At 40.9% G+C, this 22,089-nt stretch overlaps 1 protein-coding gene across 4 annotated transcripts in view; it reads right to left on the bottom strand.

Moving 5' to 3' along the window:
- Window positions 1–22,089, bottom strand: part of LOC105468044 (par-3 family cell polarity regulator beta) — a 1,086,746-nt gene that overhangs the window by 63,831 nt on the left and 1,000,826 nt on the right. For all 4 annotated transcript variants that reach the window (XM_071073272.1, XM_071073273.1, XM_011717972.3 and 1 more), the window contains one exon: window positions 6,936–7,015. In XM_071073272.1, the coding sequence (XP_070929373.1) occupies window positions 6,936–7,015 (80 nt within the window). The remainder of the gene's footprint in view (window positions 1–6,935; window positions 7,016–22,089) is intronic.

Raw genomic sequence — 22,089 nt, 5'->3', positions numbered from 1 at the left:
AATGTTCTGTGTCATATACAAAGATGAAGAAGTCACAGTCCCTGTCCTCAAAGGCACTTACATTTTAGTAAGAAATACAAACAGGTGAGCAAATAACATAAGGGAATATGATAGGTGCAGAGTACGGATTAAACTCTGAACTTCATAACCTTAGCCAAAATGCTTAAAATGTATACACTCGCAGCCAGACTGTTTGGGTTCAAATGCCAACTCTGCCATATTTTAGCTGTTGAACTTGGGCAAGTTTATTTAACCTCTCTCTGCCTGTGACCTTCCCTATGAAATGGGGATAATTATCAGGTTGCTGCTGAGTCACAGGGTTGCTGTGAGCTTTGTCAGTCAGAAGATGCAAAGCATTTAGAACTGTGCCTTGTACATAGTAAGTGCTCACTAGGGATGAACTATTTAGAAGTCTGGGCTGGGTGTGGTGGCTCCCTCCTGTAAGCCCAGCACTTTGGGAGGCCAAGGCAGGTGGATCACTTGAGGTCAGAAGTTCAAGACCAGCCTGGCCAACATGGTGAAACCCTGCCTCTACTAAAAATACAAAAATTAGCCGGGCGTGGTGGTGCACGCCGTAATCCTAGCTACTTGGGAGTCTGAGGCACAAGAATTGCTTGAACCCAGGAGGTGGAGGTTGCAGTGAGCCGAGATCGCACCACTGCACTCCAGCCTGGGCGACAGAGTGAGACTCCATCTCAAAAAAAAACAAAGAAGTCTGGACTTCTATTGATTTCAGAGAAAAGATACATTCTCATGAAACATCATTACTTATATTGGAAAACAGCACTCTAAAACAAACTGTCAAAAAAGCTTTGGCGAATTTCTTTCTCATAACTTCCTTGTATATAAAGAAAATCTATTCTTGGCTAGGTGTAGTGGTTCACGCCTATAATCCCAGCACTTTGGGAGGCTGAGGCAAGCTGATTGTTTAAACTCAGGAGTTCGAGACCAGCCTGGGCAACTTGGCAAAACCTTGCCTTTACAAAAAAATGCAAAATTTAGCTGGGTGTGGTGGTATGTGCCTGTAGTCCCAGCTACCCTGGAGGCTGAGGTTGGAAAATGCTTGAGCCTGGGAGGCAGATGTTGCAGTGAGCTGAGATTGTACCACTGTACTCCAGCATGGGCAACAGATGAGATCAGACCGTCCAGCAAGACTTGGGTATAGGAGTAGGTATTGCTCCAGTGGTGGGGCCCATACTTAGGCCTCCACCTGGGTAGAGGAAACAAAACAAAAACCAAAAAAACTATTCTCATCTGCATAGCAATGTATTGACTCTACTGTATACATGGCTTTATGTTAGGTTCTGGGTGTAACAAGTGATGGGTATAAAACAAAGTCTCCTATTTCAAGGAATTTATCGTTCAATGGGGTGGAAAGGGGCAGTGGAGAATAATAACCTAATTCAGGGTGTTTTTAGGGTACTGGGAAGGTGCTAACCAAATGTTATGGAAGTTTAAAGGAAGAAGAGCCAAGGAAGATGGCACGGGTTTTGGCAGGGGGACTCGGAGGCGCCTTAGAGGCAGAAGGAGGGGTATATCAAACAGGTGGCTGTAACTGGAGTCACAACAGTGGGATATGAATGTCAGGCACTTTTGGAATCATCATCATAGAGATGGGCCTTGAATTGGCAGGAATGGAGGAGATGGCACAGAGAGAATCCACATGGAGCAAAAGGTGGGAAGCAGAATCTGGTGGAAGTATTAGTGGTATGGTCAGAAGCCTGGGGCAAGAGGCTATAGTGTGAGTGTGTTGAGTGGAAATAGAACCAACAGGTATAGGCCACTTTTTCTTAGGAAATGTGGGAAAAGGAGCGTCGACCAAGGATCTTTGTTTTTCTCTGACATACAAGAGTCAATTTATTGGGGTAGTCCTGCCACCTGAGTTCTGCTGAGGTATAAGTCCTGGTAGTTGCATGTTCAGCACTGCCCGGACCTGAGATAATAGGATTATCTTAGTAGTATCTCTGGATCTCTCCCACCAGCAAATAGGGTGCTGCTGTCATGCCATGTCTGCCCTGGGAGCCAAAGCATCATGCTCCACCTTCCTAGTTAACTCACCCTGGGTATGGCCTCCACTACTGGAGCAGTGCCTACTCCTGCACCCAAGTCTTGCTGGACAGGAGCCCTGGCCTCTTGCCTAGAGCCGAGTCAGCATCCTGTATCCGTTATAATCCCCTTCTCCATAGCACTGCTGTCTACTATCATGCCCATTAGCTCAGCTTATCGCTCAAATCACAGTAGATTGCTATGTTCTCTTGCACTTGACCTTCCAGACCACTGGTCTTTCCTGAGTCGGCGAATCCTTCAGCTTCAGTGAGTTCCCCCGGCATATCCCTATGCAGGTGCTCCTTCCTCTTCTCCATACAGTAGGGACTCCTGGCAAACTGTGCTGCTGAGGTTGTGCATCTACAATGTAGGCAGGGGAAGGAAAGCAACTGCCAAGAGGATTTAAGATGCTACTGAGAGAGGGTAGTTGGTGGCTCAAGGTCCTTAAGAAGCCAGGGAGAATGAGCTCTGGTGTGTGGGTGTGCCTCATTACAGGAAGGCACACTTTGTCCCCAGAAATAAAAAAGAGCTAACAATAAAAAATCCTTCAATGCACTACACAGGCTTTTTGCTGAGGGTTTTGCTTGTATTATTATATTTAATACTCATACCAGCACTATACGGAGGCTCTATTATCATCTCCAATTTGCAGATTAGAAAACAGAGTCTGGAGCAATTCCATCACTGCCCAAGGCCACACAAGTGGTAAGTGATGAAGGTGGGGCTATAACCATGGCCTGACTCCGAGCTCAGGCCCTCAGTGTGTCCCCTTGGGAAGTGTGTGTGAGCGAAGAAGCAGGAGTCTGAGCTGCGGGAGCAGAAGTTGAGGGGCTAATGTTGAATGCCTCAAGGTCGTAAAGGAAAGGAAGTGAGGTCACCTCCAGAGACTGGGCTTGGGGAGTTCAGTCATCTTTGTAGAACTTAACGGGAGTAGAAAGGGTTGGAATGGCCACTGTGGGATAGTCAGGGGAGTTGACAACGTGACTACAAACAATGCTGGACGCCAGCAGGGACCCAGCTGCGCTGCATAATGTGAATTTTGTAGTGGAACCCATGAATGCACTTTTACAAGTCTCTCCAGCAACCTTTCGCCGCCCACGCACATAGGACCACAGAAGAGCTGCAGTGCCTTTTGCTCACTCCCTAGGATTCCACACTTGATTCTAAGTCTGGAAGAGCAACATCATGTGCTGATGCACGGAGCCATCTGCAGAGAGGGGGATAATAGGATCCCACGGGGCCAGGGATGGGCCAGGTGGGAATGATGGAGCTTGAGATGGGAAGGGTGGAGAGTTCACTGCTGAAGGGACTGACTGCAAGGAGGCCTGCGAAATCAGAATGGGACCTGGGAGAATTGTGAGCGGCTGGCAGGCTGGAGTGAAAAAGGAGCCATTTGCAAAAACACAGACTTCGATGTTCGCACATCATAGCAGCCTAGGAAACAGCCATTTCCCTGCTCACCTAGGGTGAGTAATAATTTGTGTCAGGCAAGAATAAAGGAATGCTGATTTCATTCTGTTTACTATCAGGAAAACTGGGGGCTGTTCAGGCTGGTAAAACATTGGCCCCTGTACAGGTCTGGTGTTTACGAACGAGGTTGTATTACAACCACACTCTGCTTTCCAAAACAGCACCCTCAGGAGAAAAGAAGTGAAGTCATTTTTCTTAGGAGGCAGAAGATTTAACATTGCTTAACAATAACACTTAACATCGCTTAGCCCTTAGCCTTAGGCAACCTCATAACTACCAAGTGCTGGGAATTGTCTTTTTCCTCTGCTGGCCAGCGTTCTGGCTTTATTTTGTGAAATGTCATTGAGCCTGGCAGCAGGCTGCATGGTCCCGCTTTAAAGATGACAAGAGTTCCATGAAAGCACTTGAGGGTGCCCCTTGACCAGAGCTGCTCACCTACGCCATGCGCTGTGGGGCATTTTCTCTCTGTGTCGATGACTCCAAATTTGGCATAGAAATCAATGTTATTGAATTGTTTCTAAAAACTACTGTGAAGCATTGCACAAACAACATAGGAACCCAATCAGTCAGTAGCATATTAAGTTCCCTATAAGGTTGGCCACCGACTTCCTATAGATGGATTTATTCCTATTTTTAATTAAAAATTTAACTCCATAAATATTTCAAAGCTCCCTGCCTCTGTGAATGAAGAGGGATCCGGTGCCTACCGAGATGTGCTCGCCTCACTCTCCTGGCAGAAGGAGACAGCAGTGGAGCTGGTGTGATTCAATTAAGTGGACAGTAAAATCTCCAGGGGGAAAGACAAGAAACCCAGGGTAAATGTCACTGGCACTCAGAGCAGCATCTGCATACCTTTTCAGAAGTCAGCAGTGCGTCTCTGGCCTCTGCTTTCTGCATCTCATTAGTTGAATTTGGAGCCCCCACCCACGGATCAGGGCACAGTGCCTGGGAGGGAGCTTCACATCTCCTCTTTAGATGTTGCGTTGCAGCGTCCCCATTTAAAAGCCACTGCTAGGGGTCCCCCTCGCATTTAGCTGAGCCTTATTTATTCTCCACCACGGCTGCCTCTGGTTGCCAGGTAGCTGCAAAGGTTTTTTGCACGTGCAACTAATTGTTCTCACCATTGTGTACGTGGGTGAGTGAACTTTTTGCCAAAATTATTTCCAGTTTGAGATGCTTCCCTTTCAGCTACAGTTTTATTCTGGGGCTGGCAGGATTTTGTCAATTCATACATTCATAAAGAGCCATAAACAGCATAAATGTATTACCTTTCTCAGAAAACCCCCACCAGTGTTTAATCCTAAAATATACTTGTTTAGAGTCAGTCATGAGTGAGCATTTCAGGGATTAGTGCAAATAAACAAGACTTGGAAATTCAGAAGACTTTACGTTAACAATTACACACAGAAGCATTGGTTGCACTACCGTAAAAGGCTGATTTGCTTGACTCCTTTACTCTAACAGTAGAGTCCTAAGGATGGACTGGGACTGTGCCTCCAGTTTCCATATTCTCAGGGCCTGGCACATACTAGGTGATCACCAGATACATGGTGAATGAATGAATGAGTGACATTTATAGAATTTTAAATGCTATTTCTGTGCCTTTGAATTGTACCCAAAACTCCATTTCTGCACTCTGAGTGCAGATTGGTCAGGAAGATTTTAAACTATTTCCAGTTTTCCTTTTTTTATTCTCTCTCATAAGAACATTCTATTTTCCATCTGCATTAACCGCAATTTCCATATACTTCAACAGTGAAAGCCGGAAATCTTATATGTAAAACAAATTTTTGGAAACCGCTTCCATTTTTAAAATGAAAGAAAATGTAACTGTCCCTCGGGGATGATTCCCCATTCCTTGGGGGAATGGTTCTAGGACTGCACCTCCCCCACCCCAGCCCCCGACCTCAGATACCAGAATCCACAGATGCTCAAGTCCTTGATATAAAATGGAATCGTATTACTATATAACCTATGCACATCTTTCCATACACGTTATATCATCCCTAGATTACTTATAATATTGAGTACAATGTAAAGGCTATGCAAATAGTTGTTATACTGTACGGTTTAGGGAATAATGACATGGGAAAAAAGTTTGTACATGATCAGTACCATTGTAACTGTTTTTTTCTTGGATATTTTCCATCTGAGGTTGATTGAATCCATGAATGTGAAACCCATAGACACGGAAGGCCAATTGTACTAAGCCAAGGAAAATAGAAACAGGAAGCTACTTACAAATGAGAAAAACTTATTAGACAACATCTCTTAAAGAAAAAACAGGAAGATAAATAAAATATAACTTTATACAAGCTTTAAAAATACTGTATTTTCGGTGTCCTGCCTAATCAGGACAAAACTGCTTCTCTTCTAGATTTGAGATTTCACGACTTTTGAAAATAACGTACTATTTTTAAGAGCAGATGGTCACTTTGGCTTTGCTCACTGTAATGTTCAGGGTGTTCGTTTTGTAAGATCACACACAGAGGTACAGTCAACATACAATGTCAAACAGTCACTCCATCTCTGAGCTGGCACTTTAATAGCTCAGCTTTGATGAAAAAGAAGCTCTACTTGGAGTCTTTCCCCCGCCCCTTTAAAAGGCAATATTTGAAAACATTGCAGCTTTCAGCCTGGCATTAACCTGTCTTTGTTTCTCTTTTGGATGCATTAATTCTCACACTCTCCTCACCTAACTCCCATTGTAGCTGGACTGCATGCACTCTCGGAAAAGCTGTTTCTTTGTCATGTGCTACTGATAGCAAACTAAAACTCCCCTTCATCTCACCAATAACAGCACAAGCTTTCGAGAACCGTATCTCATTTTCAAGGGTGTCTAGTTACAGTATGAGTGGATCATGTCAGGCCAGGGTGGCCCAGCAAACTTTCCCCATGCAGTTGTTTCTTTCCCCCACTGGGTCTGTGCTTCTCAGCAATATTTGCTTACTGCCTTGAGAACAAGGTCAGATTCTAAACCAGGCAAAGAACACCTTCCCAAGTTCACATTTCTCTCCTGCTTCTTAACACCCACATGAAACTTCAAGGTTAAGACTGGTCCGCCATTCCTCATGGGTAACTCTTAGGACAGAGGATTTACTATTTGATTGTCTCTAAGCTTGGTGCAGGATGTTCGATACCATTTTTATAGCAATGGCTTAGGATTTCCATTTAGTATCCAGTATTCTTGCTGACATGTTCAATGGCAATGATATACTATTTTCTCCCCTTAAAAATAACCCACAAGTATTTCAATTATTAGCACATTTGTGAAGATGGAACTAGGACTGCAGCAGACGGCAGCAAGGCAAAATTATAACATATTCCCTATTTCAAAGCCAGATTTCTATTTCATGTAGACTTCTCTAAAGACTTCATTTGTAGGTGAGCTGGAGATGGGAGACCCCTCCGTGATCTACCTGGGTAAGGATGCGTACTGCCTCTCCATCCCTTCAAAGCGGAGGTTGTGTGCATTCCCATCTGGACCCTTTCCAGGCACCTGTGGAGAGAAAAGTAATTAGAGATGAAGATCCATTATACACCCTGGTTACTGACAATGCATCTCGAAATTATAATCAGTGCACAAATGCTGTTGCCGCCTGCCAAAAATCAACCACAGAGAAGCAAGCAAGAACTCTGCATTGCTATAGGAATTGATGATCAAGCCACAAACATGGTATTTAACAACAAAGTCACTTCTTTCAAAAAAGGGTCACTGTCAAACTGATTCCCTCATGTCCCCACACCAGGAATATTCTGTAGGCTGCTAGACCATTTTCTTCTTCTTTTTTTTTTAAACCGAATTTACTTTTAAAAATAGTTTTAGGTTTACAGAAACATTGAACAGGTAGTATAGAGACTTCCCATACGTCCTGTACCCAGTTTCCCTCCTACTACTAGCTGACATTACTTTGGCACATTTCTTACAATTAATGAATCAATATTGATATATTGTTAACTAAAGTCTATAGTTTATTTAGATTTTTAACTAATGCTATTTTTTTTTTTTTTTTTTTTTTTTTTTTTTTTTTTTTTTGAGACGGAGTCTCGCTCTGTCGCCGGGGCTGGAGCGCAGTGGCTGGATCTCAGCTCACTGCAAGCTCCGCCTCCTGGGTTTACGCCATTCTCCTGCCTCAGCCTCCTGTGTAGCTGGGACTACAGGCGCCCGCCACCTCGCCCGGCTAGTTTTTTGTATTTTTTTAGTAGAGACGGGGTTTCACCGTGTTCGCCAGGATGGTCTCGATCTCCTGACCTCGTGATCCGCCCGTCTCGGCCTCCCAAAGTGCTGGGATTACAGGCTTGAGCCACCGCGCCCGGCCAACTAATGCTATTTTTCTGTCCCTGGATCCCATCCAGTATGTTACATTTAGTTTTCACGCCATTATAGTTCCTCTTGGCTGTGAAAAGACCGTATTTTTAAAAGCACCTTTTCTGGCTGGGTGCGGTGGCTCACACCTGCAATCCCAGCACTTTGTTGGGAGATCAAGGGGGGGCGGATCACCTGAGGTCAGGAGTTTGAGACCAGACTGGCCAACATGGTGAAACCCCGTCTCTGCTAAAAATAGAAAAATTAGCTGGGTGTGGTGGTGCACACCTGTAGTCTCAGTTACTCAGGAGGCTGAGGCAGGAGAATCGCTTGAACCCGGAAGGCAGAGGTTGTAGTGAGCCCACATAGTGCTACTGCACTTCAGTCTGGGTGACATAATTAGACTTTGTCTCAAATAATAAATAAACAAACAAACAAATAAATAAAAGTACCTTTTCCATAAAACCCTTCTTTACTAACCGGGGTTGCTGACAATCAACTGTCTACTCCACAGCATCCATGATGCCCCCTCGGGCCACCCTGAACCTCAGTCCTCTGTCTTATGAATGGCCACACATAAGTGATGAACTGTTTTCTATCTAGTGTTAGTCTTTATTGTTTTTGTCTCTTCCTCTGTACTTCCTGTGTTTACCTTTCTTGGAGTCTTTTCCATCAGCCTCTGAGATCCTAAAGGGCAGTGACTGGCCCCAGTAGGTTTTCAATACTGTGTGTTAGCTTCTTGAATGAAAAGATATTATATCTCATCCCTCTGTAGCTATCATACCAACTAAAATCAGGATGAACACGGAACAGGCATTTAAAAGTACTTGTTGACTGATTGATTCCCCATCTGTTCACCTCAAAACACCCGGCATCACATGGACCACTCATGTGCTTGCTTTTGTTCTTGGGTATCCCTCACACAGGGGCACGGAAGGAGTAAATAGAAAACTTGGACTATCAGGTGGGAAGGAAGAGATTTTGCCAGTTAGCACAGGAAGTAACAGTGTCAAGGTGAGTAGGGAAAATTTTTCTAGCTGGTACTCAACCACCTGGAAGTTATTTTCTTCTTACCAAAAGTGCCAGCTCTCCATAAAACCACCATTCCATCCCAGCTTGTGCAGACTGTGTATATGGGGTTGGGGATATGGTGAGAGATGTTGCAAAGCAAGTACACACGTGCACTTAGATTAAGAAAGACTATTCTTGGCGTTTAATTATTGTGGGAGGACCTTTAGAGTGTGTCCTGTAAAACCTCTTTATATTTCATCAATAGGTGGAACAGGAGACACTGGGGTTATCTGAGAGGGCAAGAGTCCAGTGAGCTACTACGTAGGTAGGGATGAAGACTGTACATCTTTAAAGCAATCACAGACAGAGAGATTGAGAATTCTCTGCACTAGGATAAAAGCCTTGGTTTAAATTTCTGAACTTTCTACCAAAACCAGAGGCATGGATGATGACAGACAGGGGATAAAAACAATAGAAAAGGAAGAAGTGAAGGACAAACATTGTCCTCACCCATTCCTACCTAAGGTTTGCTTTCTTGTGTTTTTAAACTGTTTCTTATGGAAAGAGAATTTCTGCAAGTATCAATACTATGCTGAGGTTATTAATTGTGGTTGTTGGAAAATCACTATGCTTAAGTATCTATAGTATACCTCTGGATATTCCAACGGAGCTTTTTCTTGTAGCTATAAAGTTCCAAGTTAATAGTTTTAGCACTGTTATCCAGAACTGTCCTGGCATAATGATAATAGCAGTCAGTGTTCTGTTGCCTTGAGGAGACCACATGCCTGTTACTGTTCTGGTGCCTCAAGGAACAGATTATGTGTGTGTATATATATACACACACACATATAATTATATGTATTTATAATATATGGTTATGTATATATACATACAAATATACATATATACATACAAATATACATATAAATATTAAAATATACATAAAATATACATATATAAATATGCATATATGTATATTTGCATGTATATACATATATGTTTATATATAGTATACATACACACATCTATTAAATATACCCAATAGCATATAACATTGTAAGAAACGTAAGGTGATCCTTATTCTTAAGGAATTTTCTGTCTTGTTGGGAAAACAGCATTCAAAATGAAATAATCAAAGAATGAAAGAGGACAATGTAACATCAAGTGCCATTCAGGATGTTAGCAGCAGCAGCACAGGTGAGGCCTGGAGGTATCAGGAAAAACTTCACGGAAGTACCAGAACTTGGACCAGGCTTCAAAAGATAGGCAGCATGCTTGTACATAAAAAATTATTCTGTCCTTCACTAATCGTGTGTATCTTTGTATGTTTCTCCATTGAAACTGCAACATCATTAATGCAGTCATTCACTGTATTCAAAGCAATGAAGAAATCCAGCGGGTCTTCTCATGGAAACAGGCCTGCAAACAAGTATGGTACAATGAGATCACTGTAGAAGTCTGAGGAAGGAGGCACTGGGAGTCTGCAGGCACAAATTCCAAAGTCTACCTGGGAGAGTTGAAGACAGCATCATACGGGTGTTGAAGCGTCATCTCAAACCTGAGGATGAATGAGGAGGAGTTTTTCTGAGGCAGAAGGGTGTAGGAGTAGTGGGATAAGCCATTCAAGTAAAGAGCACAGAAGTGAAACACCATGGAGGCATAACAAAAGGACTGTATCTTCAGGGAATTTGAAGATTTTGCAAAGGTGGAAACGGTGTGAAGAAAAGAAAACTATTAGCTGGTAACTATACTACTGTTGCTACTGCTGTGGCTATTACTGTTACCGCCACCACTGCAATTTTTAAAAAGCAACTAGTTTCTAGATCAGTTTTAGGTTCACAAAAAAATTAAGAAGGTGGTATATAGATTTCCATATAGTCCCACCCCTATGCATGCATAGCCTCCTTCATTACCTGCATGCCCACCAGTGTGCTACAACTGTTGCAACTCACTAACCTACACTGATACATTATAATCACTCATAGCCCATAGTTTACATTAGGGCTCTCTCTAGGTGTTACTCATTCTGTGGGTTTGGACGAATGTATAATGGCATGCATTCATCATTACAGTACCATACAGAGAATTTTCAAGGCCCTAAACATCTTAAGTGCTCTGCCTATTCATCACTCCTTCCCCCAAGTCCTGGTAACCAATGATCTTTTTACTCTCTTCATAGTCAATTCCAGAGTGTGATATAGTTGGTATCATACACTATGCAGTCTTTTCAGATCGGCTTCTTTTACTTAGTAATATGCATTTAAGTTTCCTCCATGCTTTTTCATGGCTTGATAGCTCATTTCTTTCCAAGGCTAAGTAATATTCCAGGGTCCAGATGTAGCACTGTTTATTTAGTCATTCACCTACTAAAATACATCTTGGTTGCCTCCAACTTTTGGCAATTATGAATAAAGATGTAAACATTTATGTGCAGGTTTTTGTATGGATGTCAGTTTTCAACTCCTTTGGGTAAATACTAAGGAAGGCGATTGCTGGATCATATCGTGAGACTATGTTTAGTTTTGCAAGAAACCACCAAACTGTCTTCCAAAGTGGTGATACCATTTTGAATTCCCACCAGACTTCAATGAATAAGAGTTCCTGGTGTTCCACTTCCTTGTCAGCATTTGGTATGGTCAGTGTTCCCAGTTGTAGCCATTCTAACAGGTGTGTAGTCACATCTCATTGTTGTTTTGCCATTTCCTTGATGACATGTGATGTGGAACATCTTTTCACATGCTTATTTGCCATATGTATATCTTCTTTGGTGAGGGATCCGCTGAAGTCTTTGGCCCATTTTTTATTTAGGTTGTTTTCTTACTGTTGAGTTTTAAGATTTCTTTCTGTATTTTGGATACTTCATTATCAGATGTGTCTTTTGCAAACTTTTTCTCTGAATCTGTAGCTTCTCTCATTCTCTTGAAGTGTCTTCCACAGAGCAAAAATTTTTAATTTTAATAAAGTTCAACATATTTTATCTTCCACAGATCATGCCTTTGGTCTTAAATCTAAAAAATCATCATCAAACCCTAGGTCACCTAGATTTTCTTGTATATTATCTTCTGAGAATTTATAGTTTTTAAGATTATTCTTGCCATAACTTGGAGGGTTCAGTGAAGGTCTGAGCCAGAGATTGTAAGAGCGTAAACTAGAGGCTTTTTCAAAGGATGAAGACAAGAGAGTGTCATTAGGATTTCAAAGAGGTAAGATCAATAGGATTGACTGTGGATTAAAGGGACTGATGTATTTAGAATAATGCCCAAGTTTCTGAGCTTAACAACTATATGGTTTTGGTAATATTCACCAAAACAGGAATAAATGAAGAACAGATTTTGGAGTAGAGGTAGGAGGGAATATTTAGACATATTAAACTTGACTTGGGACATTCAATGGAGATGTCTGATAGTTGAGTATAATGGTTTGCAACTTAGAGAAGTCTGGACTAGAGATGTAGCATTGGAAAATGTTCAGCATACAGATGGTACCTGAAAGCTTGGAAAAGAATGCCCAGGAAGAAGTCTATAGGGACCAAATAAAGGACAAGACACGCAATGAGGAGAGGAACACTAATACTATTCTTAGGAACACCGTCATTTAAGGGGCAGGCCAAAAACACTGAACCCAGGAGGAAGTCTGAGAAAAAGTAGTTGGTTCAGAAGAAAACCAGGAAAATGTTTTATTGTTGAAACCAAGAAAGGAATTCCATTAAGGGAGTGGTCAACAGTGTCAAAACAGTCAAGAGCTTCAGTAAGACAGGGACTGTGTGTTTGTGCACTTCACCCAATCCACCCTTCCTGTGGAGTGTCACCTTGAATTACAGAGCCTGGAAAGCTACAAACTACCTTTCTCTGGATTCCCTTGCAGCCAATGTACTGGCATGATTTAAGTTAGGCCATAACATTTGGGAAATAGAATTGAGGCAGTGGCCATATTTCCACAGTTTATTATGGCAAGAATGACTAAATGAGAGAGATGCTTGGTTTTCCTGTGGCAGCTTTAGCAGCTGTAATGTTGCTAGTTTTGGGGGTGAAATGTAACTTTTATAGTTGGTCTTAGAATTGGTGGCAGGAGAGGTGGCTTTCTGATGGTGGCATCTTCCTAATCATGGTGGCTCCCGATATGCAACTCTGCAGTCTAAAATTTCCTACATAGAAATAGCAACAACTCCCCCGGTAGCTCAGTTCTGGAGTGTGGCTTGGAAAATTATTCCTGAAAGCTTATCCAAGAATTTTTCTCTTTAACCTCCCTTATGGTTCTATAAGCTCATTACTATGGTGTAATAAATGTATTCTTTCTTAAGCTACAGTAGATGTTGTTCTCTGCAACTGAACAGAGACTACTATAAAATCTGCAAAAATATTTTTTGGAATCGGCAATGAGATGGTGATTGGTGCTTTACTGAGAGTGATTTCAGTGGATTGATGGGGAGAGAAAGCTAGACTCTATGGTGCTGAAAACCCTTCTAGTTTTCTAATAAACAAACAACCACTGATTGTACTGCCTTATGCTGTCACGCTTATGGAATGGGATTAATACTTTCAAATATGTAAACATGTGTTAGCGTCTCATAGGTGGAGTAACATGTGAAGTACCATAAGACAGAGGTGAGAAAAAGTTCTCTCCCTCGGGGATTCAATGTTAGTTAATGAAAATGATGGGGATACATTTCTGTTCCATTATTTAAAAAAAATAGATTTAATCATTTTTTTCTCCCTTATATGATTATTGTGGAAAACCACCCCAAAATGTTCTCTGTTAACATTTATAAACACATACGTATTTTATTTTTATTTTTAATTAATTAATTAATTAATTTATTTATTTATTTTGAGATGGAGTCTCGCTCTGTCGCCCAGGCTCGAGTGCAGTGGCACTATCTCGGCTCACTGCAAGCTCCGCTTCCCGGGTTCACTCCATTCTCCTGCCTCAGCCTCCCGAGTAGCTGCAACTACAGGCACTCACCACCATGCCCAGCTAATTATTTTGTATTTTCAGTAGAGACGGGGTTTCACCATGTTAGCCAGGATGGTCTTGATCTCCTGACCTCGTGATCTGCCTGCCTCGGCCTCCCAAAGTGCTGGGATTACAGGCGTGAGCCACCGCGCCGGCCCCACATACATATTTTAATAGCATGTAGAGCTGTTTTCTTATCTGTTTATTATTGACAGTTTTGTATGTCATTGAATATATTTTAAAACATGATTTTTAATGGCCATATAATATCCCATTATATGGATAAATCATAATTCATGTAATCTCCTATAATCTGATGAATTTTTAATATTCTAGTTAGAACTGGTGGCAATATAGATTAGCGTGTTGGGTACAAATATTCTTGCAAAGAGCTGCAAATGGAGGATAGGAAATTGGAGATAGAGGGTTGCTAAAGGGAAGCCAGTTTTAAGAAGTTGTGGTTAAGTCCTTAGGAAGTCAGACGACTTGAAGAGGGAGTGAGGGAGAGAAAACAGACACAGGCATTTATAAGCTCACTTCTCATTTTTCTCTGTGCTCAACAAGGCTCAGAAATATTCCTGCTTGAAGAACTCCTTATTAGGTAATTTCCCTCATCACCAAAAAATAAGGTCAGCAGCTTTGATCCAATTAATTTTTTTTAATCCCTTTATCTTACTTGGTATCATGCAGGGTTTTTTCTTCTTCTTTTTAATGTAATGACCTAAATATATATCTGATAGAAACAATCTTGACTTAAGCCATAACAGAAATCTAGCCTTTTACACAACAGTGTAACGTTAGAACTTACGCCTGGATTTGGGGCATGTTTATCTTTCTTTTACTGATATAGCTCAGGAAGTGAAACTTCAGAGAGCTTATTCAAAACAACTTAAAGCGCTCATACCTCGCTGCGCCTTGCGCGTGGTGACCCTCTTTGGCTGGATTATGACAGCCTGTGACAAGCCTATCAGGAGGGCTTGGTGTTTGGAAGGAACGTTGAATTAAGGTGCTTTTAGTCCATGGGAGTTCCCCCAATTTCATTCACTCAGTGCCTGCTGCCGGCTGGGGTGTTAAGAGCCTTGTTAAAATAAAGCTATTAGTCTTTTCTCTACAAAAGCAAAGAGCTTGCTGCTTACATTCAGGGTTCCTTAAATTAGTATGTATTTGTAGCCTGGCATTGCTGGAATCAGCAGTTTCATCAAGCAATATCCTAAAGAGGCCATTTAACCTCCCAATATTCCCCATTTATAGATTAATGGCAGAGGAGAAGATATAATGCCTTTTCAAACAGTTTTAAACAATTCATTAAAAATAAAAGAATAAATTACACAAGATTTTTCTGCAAATGTCTGCTGGCGAAAAGCGGAAACAATTCAAAATTAACATGTTTTCCAGTTTCTACAGGTTAGGACACATTTTTGCCAATGTTGTAATTTATGTCCTCTAAGCCAATTTTCCTCAGGAAATTTAAAAGCTGCTGTGCTGGGAGAGGCCAAAGTTGCAATACGGCTTATTCACCTATATATAACATCCTCATTTACAAATATGTCTTAGATCCATTACAAAAAAATGAGTTTCATGCTGCCAGACACATCATAAGATTAAGATGCAAAGTATAAAAATTTAGATGCCATTTTAGGAAACGTGCCTTTCATTTCAAGTTGGTATCATGACAGATATTTTGGAGCAGTGTTCCACATTTCCAAAAGCTTTCTTCTAATTCCATTGCTCTTACCTAGTTATAGATTTGGCTGGAAGATGTTTAAAGGAATCAATACAATAAAAACTTCTAAAAAGTTATAAACTTGGATTTCAGCATCTTCTAATATTAAGACATTTTGCTAAAATGCTATATGTTTCTAGGGGAACTAAGGGAAATGCTCTATTTAAACAAAAGGAAGCTCATCAAAATAGGATGTTTAATTATTTATCTTCGGCAATATGTGGTATATTATGCTGAGCTAAGTATTTACAAATGTGTTATCCAGAGAGGCGAAAGAACACACACTCATTCAAACTATTGTTTCTGAAGTGTTTGTTTTCTGTAATTTGATTTCAGTAATTTTGTCAAATAACTGGGTATTCAGCTTATAGACTAGTCTAGAACATCTGTTAGTTTAAAAAATACAGCAAGTAAAGTATTTTAAAAATAATTCTTGGATAAGTCTTTTAACGATTCTGTGTCTACATTTTCCTTCCTTGTAACATGTCAGGGTTAAAACAGACATCCTGGAAGTCCCTTCTAACCTGTGCACATTTATAAAAATTATCTTGCATCATTTCCACATTTATGTTGACCACTAACACCTCATTAATACAGTAACTGTGTGTAGACACATGATGATTTTATAGCAGAATGACAAAGAGAGCAAAGCAATCTGCAAAGTATGAAATTATAAAGTATTTATTGGGATTTAAGCATGAAATCTTATGGCAGCACCATCCAAGTACTAGCTGCATGTACACTGGGCTATGGCATCTTAATAACCTGAACTGTCTCTGTTATGATTGTCTTAGCAGAAAATAAAATCAGACATCTCCTTCCAGCTCTGTTTGTGTCTGGGCCTAAGATACAGTTACCATAGAAACTATGATTGTGGATACAATTTTACAAATTTGGCTTCATCTATCAGATGCACTTTGTGTGTGTATGTGTGTGTATGTGCACGTGTGCGTATGTGCCTTGCCAGTAAGCTCGAAGAGCAAACTCTGGTTCTATGTCTTTAATTAAAGAGCCAGACACCATTCCTCATTTCCTATCCCCCATCTGTCTACCTACAAATAGAGAGATTGTAACACTGGCTAAAATGTAAACTCATACTTGAAAAAAGACAAAGGTCTGATGAAAAGAAAAAGGCATTAGGAAAAGCATTTCCTAAGAAATCTGTCACCTGTCCTATATTCTCCAGGAGCAGAGTAAACAGGAATTTGATATAGTCTTAGTGACATTAATCACTAGATGCTAATATCTAGTACTTACTAAATTTGGTTTCTAATTGTTCCATGGATGTATTCCATGAGTCATTCACTCCTTGCTGTTTTGTTTTATTGTACACTCTGTGACAGTGTTATTCACTCATCCCAAAAGAGACAATGCTAACCCTCAAAATAGATTCAATTCTTAAATGATATACTAGTTCATATTATTTCTTATACTATCCCTTTTAGCTGATAAACTCTATAAAGCATATTCATTGACCAAGCTCTCTAGCATATTTTAGGTATACTTCCATTTATAAAGATTAAACATAGACATAAAATATTCAGCTTTTCCAAATGTTTCTTTTTTCTATTTCAGCCAGTGGGCAAGTTCTGGTCACTTCCATTTACAATTACTAGAAAGAACGGACTCTCTAGGACACTCCACTATCAGTATCATGAGTTGCAATCAATGCCATCGTTTCCATCTCTGCCTCATTTCACACATGAGGAAATGAGAGTTCAGAGATCATCAAGAGACTTGCCTAAGGGTCACACAGTGGCAAAGTCAGGATTTGAACTGAGATGTGTCTGACCCCAAAGCAACATTTTGCCCCCCACAATGCTGCTCATATATTGGCGGTGATCATTATAGTTATTGTCACTCTGTTTCCTAAATGAAGAACTGAGATGAAGGACTAGAAAGTTCAAAGGAACCTATGGTGGTGATGCGATGGGACGTGTGAAAGTGTCTCTGAATGTCTGCAAGTATTCTCAATGTGTTTGTGGTCTTCCTAGCCGTACCACTGAACTCCAATGGCCTAGTAATATTTATTTCTTATAGCTGGAGGCATTAATATTTGTGTAGATACTAATTTTTTGGTATAGCAAAAGTGTTTCCTAATAAAGAGATATGTGTTATGAAAATAGCCTGGTTTGGCCGGGCGCGGTGGCTCACGCCTGTAATCCCAGCACTTTGAGAGGCCGAGACGGGCGGATCACGAGGTCAGGAGATCGAGACTATCCTGGCTAACATGGTGAAACCTCGTCTCTACTAAATATACAAAAATTAGCTGGGCGTAATGGCGGGTACCTGTAGTCCAGCTACTAGGGAGGCTGAGGCAGGAGAATGGCGTGAACCCGGGAGGCGGAGCTTGCAGTGAGTCGAGATCATGTCACTGCACTCCAGCCTGGGCGACAGAGCGAGACTCTGTCTCAAAAAAAAAAAAAAAAAAAAAAAAAAAATAGCCTGGTTTATGTAGACTTTTTTTCAGTTATTCATACATGGTGTCAGTCTATTAATTTGGTTAACATAAGATCTCATATTGTAAGCTTCCTGAGTGCTAAGACAATGCCTCCTTTTGGCACCATTGCATTCTCAAGGCCTGGCATATCATCTTTGTATCACTCTGCTCATTAATATTTACTGAGTCAATGAAACAAACGTCTCAAACCATCTATTCAGTGGAAGTTACCAGAAAGAATGAATCAGATTTCGTGCTAGATTTTTGGTCCAAACCTGTTAAATCACAGAAAACATATTATCAAAATGTTTTCAAGGGAGCTTTACCCTCATGACATCTGTTTTATGGTTATGCCTTATTAAGACTGCCACATTTCTTTTGTTTACATAGTCCTGGCTTTTCATATTCCTTACAAAATAAAAAAAAACCTATAAATAGTCTAATAATTTAGATTTGAACTCGGATCTAGAGTATAAATCAAAACTGTTTGGAATCTAAATTATGTAATTGCTTAGCGTGAGGAAAGATTCCTATGAGCTCAAAGTAGCAGTGGACTAGGAGAGGAACCGTGTACAATAGGATGAATTACTGGGCACATAACTACTGTTGGACGGAATGGCTACCTCATTATGCAGTGCTTACTGGAGTCACAACATTATCAGACCTGTTCTACCATTCATGCTGGAATCAGACAGGCATTTTCCCCAAATTTGTATTAACCAAATGATTTTGTGATGACTGCAGCAGCTGAGTTCAAGTTCTAGGAAGATGAATAAAGACAAGTTGAGGAGAAAGGAAGAACTGAACAGAAAACCTTCTGAAAACTGATGTTCTTATGTCAAAACCTGGTTTGGAAAACCAAGCCAAATATGCATACATACATACACACACGCACATAACTGAATAGTTTCCTGTTAACTAGAGAAAAAAACTCAGCCTGTTAGTCTGGTATGCAAGGCCTTTAGTAACCCATAGCAACCTAACTTTCCAGCTTTATCTTGTCCTTCTTACGCGTGCTCAATGATCTTATTGATCTTATTAAGAATTTTATGGATCCCAAACATGTACTTTTTTTTTTTTTTTTTTTTTTCCCCTTTGGAGACAGAGTTTCACTTTTGTTGCCCAGGCTGGAGTGCAATGGTGCGACCTCAGCTCACTGCAACCTCCGCCTCCCGGGTTCAAGCTATTCTCCTGCCTCAGCCTCCCAAGTAGCCGGGATTATAGGCATGTGCCATCACGCCTAGCTAATTTTATGTTTTTAGTAGAGATGGGGTTTCACCATGTTGGTTACGCTGGCCTGGAACTCCTGACCTCCAGTGATCCACCCACCTCGGCCTCCCAAAGTACTGGGATTACAGGTGTGAGCCACCATGTCTGGCCAGCCAAACATGTGCTTTTTTGCCTATGGCAGGATATCCATTCAGTTTTGGTAGCTCTGCCTGTCATCAGGTTAGTGCCATAAACATGGCAGAGGTTTAGTAAACGCTGATTGACTGAATGAATGAAACAAAGAATATTGCTCTGATTGGCTGTATTCATTGCCAAGAAGGGAAAAAAATAGGTGGATAAAGTAGTAGATTAAAAAAATAGGGGCGGGCACGGTGGCTCACGCCTGTAATACCAGCATTTTGGGAGGCTGAGGTGGGTGATCACTTGAGGCCAGGAGTTTGAGACCAGCCTGGCCAACATGGCAAAACCCTGTCTCTACTAAAAATACAAAAATTATCTGGGTGTGGTGGTACACGCTCCAAGTAATTCCAGCTACTTGGGAGGCTGAGACAGGAGAATTGCTTGAAGCCAGGAGGTGGACGTTTTAGTGAACCAAGATCACGCCATTGCATTCCAGCCTGGGCAACAAGAGTGAAACTCCATCTCAAAAAACAAACAAAAAACAGATTATGTGAGCATTAAAACACTCAAACAGAGAAGGGAGCCTGGAAGAAGGATAGGGAAAGAGGAAAAAACCCAGAGAAACAGAGAAAAGTTGCAAAAGGGAATGGAAACTATGAAAACAAGCTAGATTATGACAATCTACTCTAAATCTTAGCATACAGATAATTCCTGTCCTAAATTTCTTTCCATTAATCAAATTCATGGATCAATCAGAACACATCACTCCTCTACCAGCATGGGTAACACAGACTTTGCTCTTCTGATTACATGTATATATAGCATCTTACTTTCAATGTCTTTAAAATATGATTAAGTCAACATTTAAAGGTAGATTTGATATAATCATTTAATTGGGCATTGATTCATCTACACAGAACTCATTACTGAATTCTTCAATTTCACCAACATAATTTCCTTCCAAATTATCTTTTATCTAGATGCTGGAAGTGCAAGTCCTGTGAAAACTTTGCCAAAATTAAAAGCTTTTAGATTTCTAATGCTGGCTGAACACAAACCCATGGAAGATTGTTGAAGAATACTGCATGCTTGCCAACTGCCAGATATGACTGCTTTTCACATAATTAATGTCATTCTTGCTGCTCAAGTACCATTTCCATCCTCTAATAATTTGCATTAATAGAGGAAATTTCTGCAATAATTTTTGCATCCTGCAAAACCACCGTGGCTTCTACACACCTTTTTAATCAAAATAATGACAATGGACAAAGGGGGCTGGTTAGAAATGTTACTGCAACCCTGGGTAGAATTTGCTTTGTCACTGTTTTCAAGCTCAAAAACCTGTCCAAAGGGCTCACTGCATTGACTATTATTAAGTCAATTAGACCTTGGTGCTTTGATTTCAATAGCATTGAACCATATGAATTTACACCCAGAAGAGAAAAATATATAAAATGAATGTGTTGGACAATTCTTCTACCAAAAGAAAGTGAAAAGAGAGTATTTTTTAAAAAGCAAAACCAAAAGATGAGCAGATGCAAATATAGGCCCAGGTCCGGTGAAATATGATAATTGTAAAATACTTTAAGCTTCAGCTTCCAGTAAGAGGAAGTGATAGACCAGCTGCAAATCATAACCTCAAACCTGCCAATTCACAGTGTTTTTTTTTTTTTTTTATTATGCTCTTGCAAAATCAAGAACTCTGCTCGGGATATAAAATTATGCAAATATACAGCAAGCAACAACAACAACAAAAAATCAGCCCAAGTGTCTCACATGAGCCGAGAAATGGATGTAGCACGATGGTGCTGCACAACTCACATGCCGTGGAGGAGGACACAGAGTCCGTGGTTAGTGGGTTTCTAGGAACCCTCTCCCTGACTTCCCTGTAAGCTGAGTAGTGATACTAAAATGAGGAAAGTTTGGGTATAAGGAGAGAACTGCTGAGTCTTTTCCCCTCTGTTCCTGAGTTACTTTCGAACTAGTGAAAGGCTACATCAAAGCCTCATACTTCTTTGGCTAAGATGGCTTTGAAAAAACTTCACCTGAGTCACCGCTAACCGTACTTGGCTGCTCTGTGAAGTCCACCTAGCGGAGATCTGAGGATGCCACTTGAGCAGAACACGTTTGCTCTGTGCAATGACCTGGGGGAGGGGTGGGGTTCGGATCTGGAGACTGTTCAGTCATCTGATCAAAGCTTCAGAACCGGATATCTAAGCTACTGAGGAAATAATACAAAGGATACTTCAGTGTGGGTTTTAGTGGCCATTGTTAAAATAAAAAACAGCTGGTCATCAGTTGTGACAGCTGTGCTGCTACTTCGTGAACAGTCTGGCAGGCCCTGGGGAAAGGACAGAGTGACCAGCAATGGCTGGCTTGGAAGCGTGGATGCTGATGGGCCCCTGACCGTGGCCGTGGAGGGGCTGTGCACATACCTGCTCTAGAGGGTGATACCTAAAAGGTTAAACCGATTTTCAAACTACCTGTCCTGTTTTTAAAATGTGCTTGCTGTCTAGTTCCTGCATACATATTAAATGAGTGATATATCATCAGATACTTCATACAGGGTTTTGCAATGATCAAAGCATGTTCTCAGATATCATCTGACTCAATCCCCAACACTACCCTGACCAGGACAAAGGCAGGTGTTGTGAATTCCTCATAAGACTACTTCACTCAAAGAGAATGACACGGCAGGGAGGGTAGGTCAGACAATCCTAAACGCACCATCATTCCCAATGCATGTCTGATTCCAGCATTAATTACTTCTTTTTTAAAATTATGTTCTAG

The sequence above is a fragment of the Macaca nemestrina genome, chromosome 11, assembly GCF_043159975.1.
Source record: "Macaca nemestrina isolate mMacNem1 chromosome 11, mMacNem.hap1, whole genome shotgun sequence".
Taxonomy (NCBI): Eukaryota; Metazoa; Chordata; class Mammalia; order Primates; family Cercopithecidae; genus Macaca; species Macaca nemestrina.
Note: the sequence above shows the minus strand (reverse complement) of the source record. Positions and strands in the feature narration are given on the sequence as shown.